The sequence below is a fragment of the Ornithorhynchus anatinus genome, chromosome 5, assembly GCF_004115215.2.
Source record: "Ornithorhynchus anatinus isolate Pmale09 chromosome 5, mOrnAna1.pri.v4, whole genome shotgun sequence".
In the NCBI taxonomy this organism is placed as follows: domain Eukaryota; kingdom Metazoa; phylum Chordata; class Mammalia; order Monotremata; family Ornithorhynchidae; genus Ornithorhynchus; species Ornithorhynchus anatinus.
The window spans coordinates 42,023,150-42,037,052 of record NC_041732.1 but is presented as its reverse complement, the minus strand read 5'-3'; the positions used below and the strand labels follow the sequence as shown (position 1 = coordinate 42,037,052).

Genomic DNA, 13,903 nt, shown 5'->3' with positions numbered 1-13,903 from the left:
ACAAGAAAAGGAATAATCTGAGTCTTTTGAAAAAAGAAAAAAAAAAATGGTGAAAATATATCTCTCACTATATCTCCTCAAATAGATATCTTACTAGAAAAAGTAAGTGAAAGAGGATGATTGCTCCCCAAACTCCAGCCCAATGTGATGCTTTGGGGTCTTAAACTGGAAACATTTTCATCACCTCTTGCTCTGTGTCTTTCTTAAACCCCTGAATGGCCACTTGACTTCAACTAGTCCAGGTGATTTTTATTATAGATAATGGGTGAGACCTAAATGGGGAAGAGAGCCAATATTATTTATCTCTGTTTCTGAAGCATCAGGTATAAATTACTCCTAAGGACAAGATAATATGCTGCAAGGATCAATGGATTTGTTCCAGGGAAAATGGCAATGTCTGTTACTTTTAATCCCCAAATAAGTACTGGCTTCAGGTAGAAGGCAATATTTGTTTGCCCAGTTTTCCATTTAATTTTCTTTTAAGCTGAACCGGCAACAGATTGCTTTTAAAATAATTAATGCTTTTCTAGCACTTTGTTTTTATTGAAACGATCAGATATTTTCGAAGCCAAAATTATGTTCTGCCCTCTTCTGATTGTTCCGCCTCCTCTTCCCTCTGGTTTATCCACTTCATCTCAGATTTTTCCACTGAGTTTTTAATTTTGGTGAAGCAGAGAAGGACCACATCCACCAAAGAAGATGATGCTTATTTTCAACAGTATTTATTGTAGAGTGCCTCGTTCAAGGCAAATGACAGAATATGAAAGTAAAGACATGGTCTTTACAGTTGATGACGGTCTATCTAATGGGATGGCATAATGCTTTATTTTTTTTTTCTGATTACAAATACCCCAAGCCTCTATTAATAACTAATGTAAAGTTGTAATATCTTTCAATTAATATTTTTCTGGAAAACACCTCAGAAATTTTTCCTCAGCAGAAATAGAGCAAGATTCAACCCACTGTAGAATAGTTTATGGAAGAAAAATCTTTTGAGTCATATTCTAAAGACTAGTAATCTGTCAGCATAACCTTTCCTCCCACCATCCTGGTTTAGGATATGAGTTCTCTTTATAATTGAGGATTCTGTCACATAATAGATGTCCCGTGTCATGCTGCACACCTCAGTGACAGTGCTTGGAAATCCTCAAGGATCTTGGAGCCTAGGGATACTGTAATCAATCACCGGTATTTATTGAGCACTTAATGTGCTCAGATCACTATACTAAAAGCTTGGGAGAGTACAACTTAACAGAGTTGGTAGACACATTTGCTGACCACAACGAAGTTAAACTCTAGCAGGAAAATCCTGTAAATTCCCCAAGAGTTCCAGGGAAGTTCTTGGTGAGAACTCTGAAGACCTGAGGTGTATTTAAGTCCCCCAGTGTCCCGAGTGGCTCCAGGAAAGCAGCGTGGCCTAGTGGATAAAACACATGCCTGGGAGTTAGAGGAACTGGGTTTTGACCTCAGCTCCGCCATTTGCCTGCTGTGTGACCTTGGGTAAGTCACTTCACTTCTCTGCCTTAGGTTCCTCAACTGCAAAAAAGAGTTTATAATATCTGCTTTCTCTTCTAGTTAGACTGTGAGCCCCATGTGGTACAGAGACTGTGTCTGAACTGAAAAACTTGCATTTACCCCAGCACTTTGAACAATGCTTGACACACTGTAAGCACTTAACAAATACCATAAAAAGAAGAGAGGCCTGAGGGAGTTGACTCAGTTTTGACCCCTCTCTTGTGTCACTCTCCAAGTGCACCAGAACTCTGAGGTGTCCCAGACTCTATCTCTGCTAAGATCCCTGAACTATGGAGGCCCTCTGGGTACTCTCTGTCTAGCGTGGTTCTTCTCAGGTGGCCCAAACCCTTGGGGAAGCTCTGGGTTAACCTCCAAGCAATACTTTGGGATGCAGGGGTATTTGTGGGATCCCTCAGCCAGGAACAGCAGAAGCAGAACTCTCTTAACAAACTGATATAGTGATAAAATAGCAAGAGATCTGCCCACCTAATCACTACTAATTCATCTCTATCATGAACAGCACAGCACTTAGTACAGTGCCCTGTAGAGTAAGTGCTCAATTAATATAACTGATTTATTGTTCACAATGAACGCTTTTAAAGTCTTTTTTCCTTACTCATACTTGCACCTTTAGTTAAAACATTGAAAAATTCCCCAATGCAGATCCTCTCCCCTCTTTTCAAATCTAAGGTAGGTAGCACTTCAAAGAGATTATTAGTAGTTGTATTAATAATGGTGTAGATTGAGCACCCACTAGGTGTAATGTACCATATTAAGTGCTTAGAAAAGTACAAAAGAAGTAGGAGACATTCCCCAGAGATTAAATTCTAACTGGAGAGAAAGACATGAGATTATTCATAAGGTAATTGGTGTAAACAATTGAATGCACTCTCCCAAGTGCTCCGTACATAGTGCTCAATAAACACCATTAATGATTATAAAGGTACAATATAATAGACATTCATACCCAAAACAGGTGGTCTGTCTCAGTTATGGAGGCATCCCAGAGGTCAAAGCAATGATTAATTTAGTTTAATGCTTTATCTTCAGAGAAGCAACATGGCCTAGCAGATACAGCATGGGCCTGAAGGTCATGAGTTCTAATACCAGCTCCACCACATGTCTGCTGTGTGACTTCACTTCTCTGTGACACAGTTTCCTTAACTATAAAATGCTTTGAGCCCCATGTGGGACAAGGACTGTGTCGATTATCTTGTATTTACCCCAGTGCTTTAGATTAGTGCCTGGCACATAGTAAGTGGTAAAAACCACAATTATTATTATGATTATTATTGATCAATTGCATATAAAGTTGCTTGGAAACAGAGTTTGCTGATTTACTCTTCTTACCAACCATCTTTGACATTAGGGTTATATTTTCTAACATTAATGTTTCCTTCTACTACTCCAACAAGGACATACTGTTCATGAGAACTTGAATCCTTCATGAAATTCTTAATATTTTATACCTGCATAATATCCTTTAGAAACAAAGTCTAAATGATACCACCAGCTGTGTAAAAAAGGTTTTTCTGGAATTCAAGTGGCTTGAGGGAATGTACTGTTTAAGCTGGCAGTATGGTAATCAATTCCTCCATGTAGGATTTCAGTCCTGAAGTCTCATTTCTGAGAGGGGACTCCAGCATCTCCACTACCTCTAATCTTCAAATAATGCCCCCTCCAACCAGTACCATGTGATTGATGAACACCAATTGCATGTTCACACGGTCCACTCTCTTCATGATCTGTGAGACTAGAGGCTTCTCAGTGAATTCTTTCTTGTCCCTTTATTAGCCTTTTTCATCTTTTCCACTTTCCAAGATTAATCTCACCTACAGATGGTAGGAAAGCAGTATTGGCCTAGTGGAATGAGCACAGGCCTGGGAGTCAGAGGACCTGGGTTCCTATTCCTGCCTCAGCCAATTCCCTGCTGTGTGACCTTAGGCAAGTCACATCACTTTTTCATGATTCAGTTTTCTCATCTGTAAAATGGGAATTAAATCCTATTCATTCAATAGTATTTATTGAGAGCTTACTATGTGCACAGCACGGTACTAAGCGCTTGGACTATACAATTTGGCAGCAGATAGAGACAAACCCTGCTCAGTGACGGGCTTACAATCTCCCTCCTACTTACACTGCAAGCCTCATGTGGGACAGAGACGGTGTCCAGCGCTTAGAACAGTGGTTGGTACAATGTAAGTGTTTAACAAATACCATCATCATCAACTTCTTTATCCTATATCTCCACTAGTGTTTGGCACTAGTAGATAAACTCAGTCCTGGGAGTCAGAAGGCCCGTGGGTTCTAATCCCAACTCTGCCACTTATCTGCTGTGTGACCTTAGGCAAGTCACTTAATTCTCTGTGCCTCAGTTCCCTCATCTGTAAAATGGGGATTAAGACTGTAAACCACTTGTGGGACAGGGACTATGTGCAACCTGATTACCTTATATCTACCCCAGTGATTAGAACAGTGCCTGGCACACAGTAAGCACTTAACAAATACTACAATTATCATCATTATTATAATAATAAGCATTTGACAAGTACCATTAAAAAAAAGGATAGTGTGGATTTCAGGAGGCTATTTCCCTTTTCCTAATTCCGTGGCTAATGTCACTGGATGATCTTGAACTAGCCATTTAGACTCTGTTCCCCAATTTTTTTTTACTTCTATAAAATAGGAAATGTAACATCTTGACATTCATCAAGAAGATCTATGTTCACTCCTGCCCCTGGTGTAAAGAGATAAACTAGAGATGGGGCTCTTTGTCCTTTGTATCTTAAAGGGGAACACATCTAAAAAATACTTACAAAGCTTGGGTATAGATTATAAAAATTATGAGTTTACTCACAAATGAAAACATCAATTGTCATGGCAGGCTGGGAACTGCAGATTGCATCCCCCCAACTCACACCAACAGCTACTACTGAGGGCAGCCACAAGAAGCAATGAAAAGGCTATACACCAGGAATGGAGAAAAAAAGAAAGAAAAACAACAACAACAGAAAAAAAACCAATGACTAGCCACATTTTCTGCAAAGACGAAGTCTAAGGAAGCAATAACTACAAAAACCATTCAGAATGTAAAATATTTCTACAAAACTAGAAAGGCTGAAATGGGTTGGTCAGGAAGGTAAACAGACAATAGACAAAACACAGTGTAAATATCCACAAGCTGAGATTGGAAGAGGAGCGAGGAAAAAATATAACAATTCGGTAGTAAAGATTCTGAAAAAGGATGCATTAGTGAGGTAGATCAAGAAAATCCCCTAAACTTTTATTATATAAAACAGCAAGTCTAGATGATATGAGACACAGAGTATTTAAGGAATGAATAAAAAGGACTCCTACATGATTTTTGTGGTTCTTTAGAAAAGCATGACAACCGGAAAGTAGTAAGAAAATTGACTTCACACTTGCAGTAATCTTACAAGAAAAAGGATGCTGAATCTGGAAATAGTCTTTGATTATTTTTCATACAGACCTTATATGAAAAGAGGGCATCTGTAAACTATTTGAGACACGAATATAGGCAGATTTGATTAAAATGACCTGAATTCTGCCATTACATCATACAATATATTTTCAATAATTAATGAAGGATGCAGATCTGTTATAAATTATTTCAACCTTTGAAAATACTAACACTCTTTAAGGCTTCTGGCAAAATTAATTTCAACTGACTTAGAAGGGCAGACTTTAAAAAATCATAAAGAGATGTCACTAATCCAAGTCACAATGGAAATAATAATTATGGAATGTATTAAGTGCTACAATGGATGGAACTATGGACTATAGACTTTAGGCTCCTTTTTAAAAAAAAATGTTAAGCATTTACCATGTGCCAGACACTATTAATAATAATAATAATAGTGGTATTTGTTAAGCACTAACTATGTGCCAAGCACTGTTCTAAGCACTGGGGTGGATACAAGGTTATCAGGTTGTCCCACATGGGGCTCACATCTTAATCTCCATTTTACAGATGAGGTAACTGAGGCACTTGGAAGGTAAGTGACTTGCCCAAGGTCACACAGCAGACAAGGGGCAATGGCCAGGTTAGAACCCAGGTTCTTCTGACTCTCAGGCTTGTGCTCTATCCACAAGGCCCTGCTGTTCCTTGTGGGCAGCGATTCAGTCTATCAATTCTGTTGCATCTTACTTTCCCAAACACTTAATACAGTGCTCCACACACAGTAAATGCTCACTAAATACCATTAATTGATTGACTGATGTTAAAATAAACAGATTGGAACCTAGTCCCTGTCTCATCCTATGTTCACAGACTAAGGGCAGGGGGGAAAGGCCAGGGGGTGGAGGGGGTGGGGGTCGAGAGGATGTATCATTCCCATTTTGTAGATGAGAAAATTGAGGCACAGAGAGGTTAACTGACTAGAGCAAGGTCACACAGAAGGGCAGTAGTAGAGCTGGAACTACAGCCCATTAGAAACCTAGCTCTTTGTGTCAGGGAATGCATCTCTTGCTTTTGTTTTATTTTCCCAAGCACTGAATGCAGCACATTTCACCCTGTTAATGCTCAATAACTGGAAGCAGCATGGCTTAGTGGAAAGAGCACTTTCCTGGGAGTCAGAGAACTGGGGTGCTAATCCCAGCTCCACCAGATACCAGCACTGTGACCTTGAACAAATCAATTAACTTCTCCATGTCTCAGTTTTCTCATGTGCAAAATGAAAATTTAAAACCTCTTCTCCCTCCTACTTAGACTGTGAGTCCCATAAGGGACCTGATTATTTTTTTCCCACCCCAGTGCTTAGTACAGTGACTGACACATAGTATGCACTTAATACCACAATTATTACTACTACTACTATAAATTAATGGTATTTACTGAGTGCAGAGCACTGTAATAAATACTAAGGAGAGTACAATTAACAGAGTTGGTAGACATGTTTCCTGGCCACGAGGAGTTTAGAGTGTAAAGGGAATATAGAATCTAGGGCTTGAATATAGAATCTCCTAGAATCTAGGTCTCAGAACCATATTAACCCAGATACAAGAAATCAAATTAGGTGGTATATGAAATGAAAGATAAAGTTATTGATGAATATCAGAAACAATACCCACAACAAAGCTTGATGACTGTGTAGTATCTTTATTGAGGAAGTGTTGGATAATCCACTTAGCATGGCAATGTGGACAGAGCACGGGCTTGGGAGTCAGAAGACGTGGGTTCTAATTCTGCCTCCACCACTTGTCTGCTGTGTGACCTTGGGCTAGTCACTTAACTTCCAAGTGCCTGAGTTACCTCATCTGTAAAATGGGATTAAAGGTGTGAGCCCCATATGGGACAACCTGATTACCCCACCCCAGCACTTAGAACAGTTCTTGGCACATAATAAGCACTTAGCATAGTTATTATTATTATTATGAAATGTAAATAGTGCAAACTTTCAGTCCCTAGACAAATGCAGTAATCCCTGAGAGCATTTTCCTGTCTTTTCCACGTCTTTTTATTTTTGAAACTACAATGATTCTTCCATTCCATATATTTCCTCCTCAATTTTACATTCATGTGGCTTCCTAAAATTAGCCATGCGGAGAAGTGAACACGACGTGATACCAGTGACCACCTACACAGAAAACAGCCTCCACCAGAAAGGCAGCAGACAATTAAAAAAGAAACTCTTCCAAGAACACATTGAAGAATCTTAGTCAAGTGGCTTACTGTCTAGGTCAAAAATGCAAAGATGAGTAGGACATATCTTCTTTCTAAGCCTTTATGAAACTTCCTCTTTGGAAGCCCACATCAAACCAGGAGCAAAAGTTGAGATGCCAGCCATGTAACTGGAAAAAGGAGAATTCCTGCTAAAGGAATAATGTTTTTTTAAAATCCTTTCTTGGCAATCTTTTGACTCTTGTTCAAGATAGGTGCCTGAATGCCTGCTCATTGCATCTGTAGAGTGACCCAAAATGGGGCTTCATCAGTTTCACAAGCACCATCATTCTAAGCATCATTCCTGTCAGGAAACACCATCATTCCATTGTCACTGGGTTGCCTTTGTAGCAGAAGTCAGTGATGGCATTCATTTCTGGGTCACCGAAGGAAGTCTTTTATATGTGTAGGTTTTGCTGAATAAGCCCTGATAAATGGCCTCAATTATTGCTAGCTAACAGCCAATATCTAATGGTTTGTGATTCTGAAAGCACTACATTTGTGCTAGAGTAAAGCTTACATGTCCTGATATTACAGTCCCCCATACTAAAAAAAAATCACAAATTGGAAAAAGAAAAATTCTAGTTTTAAAATAATTGGCTTGACTTTGACTATTTTGAGGAGGAAAAAAACACTTTATTTCTCTAGCATGAGACAACTGCTTTGTGGCAAAGCACCATAACAGTGTTCTGCACATAATAAGCTCTTGAAAAATACCATTAATGATGATAATTATGTCAGCATTACCAATGTAATGCAATTAGCTATGAATTGTGTTGGCACATTATTATAAACTCTTATTTTCAATGTTTCCTGACACAGAATATTATCCATAGTCTCAAACATGACGTGAAGGCCTAAATTCTCAAAACTTTCTATACAAATGAATGACACTTTGGACACCCTTATGTACTTAGTGCTTCCTCTATGTCCATTCTTAGTTAAAACAGATCAACTCAGTTCTTCCACGTATGCTTTCACCACTCAGCTAGAAATATTAGGGAACTAGGAAATGCTTCTGTGACAACGTGAGCCTGTTTGAATATGGCTCACTGGTTGCGGAGGAAATAATTTGTGCACATGCATGTGGCATCAGAACGAGTGAGTTTTCCGGTGTTCATTTTCCTTAACTCACGGTGTTTCACGAAAGTGCTCTTGGAGAGAGCTGTCTCGAGGAAGTGAAGGAAACAAAAGTCAGATTGTAGAGTGTCAAGAAAGTACTTGGAGGAGAGGAAGTCATGGCAGCAGGCATAAACAACACTTTTGTGGAGTTTGGAGGTAAGGAGGAGGGGAGATTGGCTGATAGCTCTATGGAGCAACAAGGTCAACAGAAAGATTTTTTAGGATAAAGGAGAGTCAGGAAAGGGAAAGTGGTGGGTGTAAGTGTTTTAGAAGGTGTAAAGGGATAGAGAAATGGGTTCCTCAATATAATGATGTACAATTACACTCACATTTTGAGGATCAAATTATAGATGAATCCTAGGGAATGCCTACATTTAATCAATCAACCATATTTATTGAGTGCTTACCGTGTGTAGAGAACTGTACTAATTGTATGGGAGAGTAAAATATAGTAATAAACAGACACATTCCCTGCCCACAGTGATCTCAGTCTAGAGGGGGAACTGATGTTAATATAAATAAATAAATTACAGATATATACATAAGTGCTATGGTGCTGGGAAGGGGGATAAATAAAGGGAGCAAGTCAGGGAGACATGAAAGGGAATGAAAGAAAAGGAAAAGAGAAGGCCTCTTACAGGACATGAACCTTCAATAAGACTTTGAAGGGGGGTAGAGTAATTGTCAGATATGAAGAGGGAGAGGCAGGATGTACGAGAGAGGTTGGCAGTGAGATAGACAAGATCGAGGTACGGTGAGTAGGTTGACATTAGAGAAGAGAAGTGTGCAGGCTGATTTAAGAAGCTTTCTCTGGATCACACTACACCCTGCAGTTATCAGCCCATATTCCTCCTACCTTTCTGGTACAAATTCCTCAGATTGGATACATACATTTGCTGCCTTCTTTTTTGACCTTCTAAAATTCAGTTCTACCCCCTTCCACTGAGACTGCCGTCTCCAAAATCACCAATGACCTCCATCTTACGTATCAGTTGACTTGACCAAATACTACAGCTCTACATACAGTAAGAACTCTAAAAATACCATTGGTTGATATTAAGGCCATATTAACTGAGCCTGGGGTTGATCTGGGGTTCACTGTCTAGTGAGCCTTCCTCTCACGTGGCCTTTGATGATGTCATTACAGCACCACCAGCCAGAATGATGGGAGAGATGTGACGAGCTGTTGGTGGCCTTGGCCTAATCTTGTGAGAAAGAAGGGACTGGGGATTCCAATTCAGACCCAGATTTTAAATGCATGTCTTCTTCCTGTGTTGGCTACCAAAAATGTAATTCCACATTTCAGAGAAAAACCAGTTATATTCAGCTAGTAAGTATGTAAAAATTTCAAGACAGATGTTTTTTATCTGCTATACTGGATTCCACAGATGTCTCAGTCCTCATTTCAAAAGTGCTTGCTGAGGTTAAGGATAAACAGTTTTTTTCCCCCTCCAGTAGCCCAGTAGACATTAAGTGTTCCAGATTTAACTTCACAAAGTTTTCCTTTAATGTCAGATTTAATGGGTCTGGTAAACACTGCTATTTTGTAAGAGATATGACCTTTTCCTTTAATCATGATTTCTCCCTCAGTGGTAGAGGACTTGGCATAAGCAAATCTGAAAAAAAAAACTAAGTTCTTTGGCTGTTTTTATACACAATCATAGCAGTAATTCTGATTTGATTTCTCTCTATTAATTATAAATTTTAAAGGAGAATCAAGTTCTTGAGGTGAATCAGTGCAGGGCTAGCTTCAGAGGATTCAGTGGCAGCCTGTTGTAGTGAGGGCAGCAAGCTCAGGTGCAGTGTCAAAGGGGGCATGGGTGGTTGTCTAGGGACAGTGACCCACAAAAATCAGAAAGCACTCTTCCTCCTACCACCTGAGTCTGAAGCGGTACCTATGTTAACGAGGTCTTGGCTTGAGAACTTGGTGGTTCTGAAGAAAAGGGGTGGATTGGCCAGGAGGAATGTCCAATGGTGCCCCCTGCAGAATTGCTGTAGATCCAGTGGCTTGAATAGACTGCCACATGAGGTCCCCAGGCTATGGTCTCTCTCAGACTGTGAGCTCCACGTGGGACAGGGATTATATGTGTAATTTATTTAAATTAATGCCTGTCTCCTCCTATAGATGGTAAGCTCACTGTGGGCAGGGAATGTCTACTGTTGTATTGTACCCTCTCAAGCGCTTAGTACTTTGCACACAGTTAATGCTAAATAAATACAGTTGACTGTGTTTGACCTGAGTATCTTTCATCTAACCCAGCACTTATTATGGTGCTTGGCACATAAATGCACTTAAATACTACAACTAGTAGTAGTATCATCATGTTGGGTGCATGATGCTGCATACAGAACTCATCATACCCACTCAGCATAATGGAATGTCAGAAGGAAAAGGAATGGGAGCACATTTTTCCTTACCTCAAGCTGCCAAATGTCTGAAGCTGGCCCTGGCTTAATGGGTCCTTCTAGTCAGGTTAATCAAGATTTTCTGAGTAAATAATACCCACGTGGGACTTTGACCTGAATATTCACATATTTGTCAAACATTTTTAGAGTCTGTCAGGAGAGCAACTGGCGCCCTGTTCACATTCAGGTAGCAAATAATATTCCCTCTTTGTAGGCAGCCAAGCACAGCAATATAACAAAGTAAAAGGTACACCTAAGTAGAGATTCCCTAATGAGATGAGTGTACTCTGTGGGCCACTCTTCTAGGCTTTTCCAAAACATCATAAGATGGAACAGCCCATCTAAGTAGTACTATTAGTATTTATTAAGCGCTTACTGTGTGCAGAGCTCTGAACTAAGCACTGGGAGAAAATACAAAGGTGGAAATTAAATATCTGTTTTAGGAAATGGGCAGTTGCATTTAGAATCTGTTTTTTTTTTAAGTGGATTTTCAAGGCAAATACAGAGAAAATCACTCAGATTAATCCCTTCAGAGGAAATAGAAAAGAAATATGGTCAACGGTGGCAAGAGAAACAGCACATTCTTGAAGCCTCTTCATCGAGGATAATGAAAATGCATTCCATCAATTCTCGACACTCCCAACAACCAGGAGCATTTTCATCTTCTCAAAATTAGGTTTCTCCCTCATAGGAGAACACTGTTTTAAAATCCAACCCTATTTCACAATCCGCAGCATCTGCAAAAAGTGACGTGGGTTTCTTTAGAGGCAGAGCTGAATCTGATATGTCCCCTGAAAGGATCCAGTTAGGCTGCTGATGAAATCCAGGCTTGCAGATGCCACTGTGATTTTGATTTCATGTTGGGGTAAACTCCATAATCATTTCATTCTATCACAGGTGAAATGACCTGCTTTGTATTCTGAGAGCCTTTGAGGAATAAAAATGTGTGCATGTTTCTGTGAGAAGAATGAGAGGGAATGCTGCAAACACATATCACCTGTTTGTTTCATACTTCCTAAGTGCTTAGCACCCAGTGGGTGCTCAATAAATATTACTCTACTATTAAAACTAGTCAAGAGAAAATGTAAAGTTTTAGTTGAAATGATGAAGATATTTGTGCAAACAACTGACAAGGGCAAATAATAGCAATAGCATTAAGATTCAAAAAGCTGTTAGCAATAATCAAGAATTAACATCCTCCACAAAAACACCAGAAGATGTTAGAGCCCTTCCTAGTAGTAGTGACAGTATTACTCTTCTCCCTCCTACTTAGGCTGTGAGCCCCATGTAGGACAGGAACTGTGTCTGACCTGATTAACCTGTATCTAGCCCAATGCTTAGAAAGGTACTTGACACAAAGTAAATGCTTACCAAATATCATTTTAAAAAAGAATTTACATAATACTAAAATTTGGGTGATGTTTGCTATGTGAAATACATTTTCCTGTCTCAAGGAAAGCTTGCTTTAAATCCAGAATTGTCTTGATTTTAAAGCAGTTGGGTAACTGCTATGTAACTTGATTAATTATCAGAGCCTTTGGAAGTGGTTCCATTAGGTTCAATCACTTAGCCATTATATCAGTCAGATCTCTGTAATGGAAAAATTGATCTAAATTTTACTCTGGCAAAATATATGTGGCTATTTATCAGGTAACTATAATATTAGGAAGTTGCTACAAAAAGGGAATTTCCTGCCCTTGGGAATTTGGACATTGACTATATTAAGGAAATAAAGTAGATAAGAAATAATAGTTGGTTCAGATTTTTAAATAGTTTCCAATTAAGGGTGTAAAAATGAGAGTTATTAAGATAAACTTGTCAGATCAAAAATTACAGTAGGATAAGCAAATAAGTCTAAAAATTAAAATTTGATTTTCAGAATTGAAATAACATGGCCTCCCCACAAAAGCAGTGGATATTGTTCCAATGATTAATGATAGTCCTAAAAAAGAATCTGAAAAAAATGAAATAATCCAGTTAGAATAAAATCATTTTCCCCACTACTGCCAAAGCCTATGGTTTATATTGCGCAGGATGTCAGTGGTTCTCTGATCCTGTAACTTCGCTTTTGTAGAGTTGGGTAACTTCTAATGATTTCACCACTGTCTTTGATTTTGTAATGGATACTGAGTCAAATAGTTAAAACAATCAGTAGGGGAATATACAAAAGGATATTATTAAACTATTATTAAATTACTGAATGAATTACTAAATTGTTAAATAATTGAGAGAGAAGCAACACAGTCTAGTGGATAGAAAATGGGCCTTGATGTTAGAAGGACCTAAATTCTAATCCCAGCACCTGCCTCTTGTCTTCTGAGTGACTCAGGGCAAGTGACTTAACTTCTCTGTGCCTCGATTACCTCAGCTGAAAATGGGGTTTAATACTGTGAGCCCTATGTGGGACAAGGACTGTGTCCAATCTAATCAACTTGTATCAACTTCAGTGTTTAATATAGTGCCTGGCACATAGTAAGCACTTAACAAAAGCCATAAAAAACAAATAGCCAAAATACAAAACATGAGAATCACTTGCTTTATATGAAAACACATTTCAGTACTTAAAAACTAGAATTTCCCAAAACTTCACCATTAAATATGCCATTGATTGTTACAAAAATGTTTACTGAGCTGTACTATCATTTTAAATTACCTTATTACTGGGAGCAGTGAGTTTCTTCCCCTGACAAGACGTTAAATCACATTCTTTAATTTGTGACTTCACATACCCTTGGGTGCACATTAAATCCTTGTTCTCATTTAGGTAAGGAGGCAATGACACAAATGAAAGACTGTAGGGAAACCCCCACAAAAAGACACTTACTTTTCTTTCCATCCATATCAGCATGAATTTTGCGAGCCAGAAATCCAGTTTTATACACAGCAGCATTTGGGTCATGAGGAATGTCCAGGAATGGGTTACTGGTACTGCCAATCCGACTGACTGTCTTTGGCTGAGTTCCATTTGCTTTCTCATCAGTACCCTCTGAGGGAGATTTTTTTTTCTCTTCATCATCTCTGAAAGGAGGGAAACAAATATTTTGTGAAAAAAAGAGAAAAGAAAATGCTCCACTACCTTCTATAGAGCCTGCTTTTTCTTGGACAGTTCCAATATAGGCAAGAGGTGAGACCTACTAGAAATGTTTGGATAATCTCCATTTCAGGTATTGGAACAATGAG

At 38.9% G+C, this 13,903-nt stretch overlaps 1 protein-coding gene across 5 annotated transcripts in view; it reads right to left on the bottom strand.

Annotated features, from left to right (window-relative positions):
- The window catches only part of PSD3 (pleckstrin and Sec7 domain containing 3), a 418,976-nt gene that overhangs the window by 90,796 nt on the left and 314,277 nt on the right, over nt 1-13,903 (bottom strand). For all 5 annotated transcript variants that reach the window (XM_029066223.2, XM_039912019.1, XM_029066224.1 and 2 more), the window contains one exon: nt 13,548-13,741. In XM_029066223.2, coding sequence (XP_028922056.1) covers nt 13,548-13,741 — 194 coding nt within the window. The remainder of the gene's footprint in view (nt 1-13,547; nt 13,742-13,903) is intronic.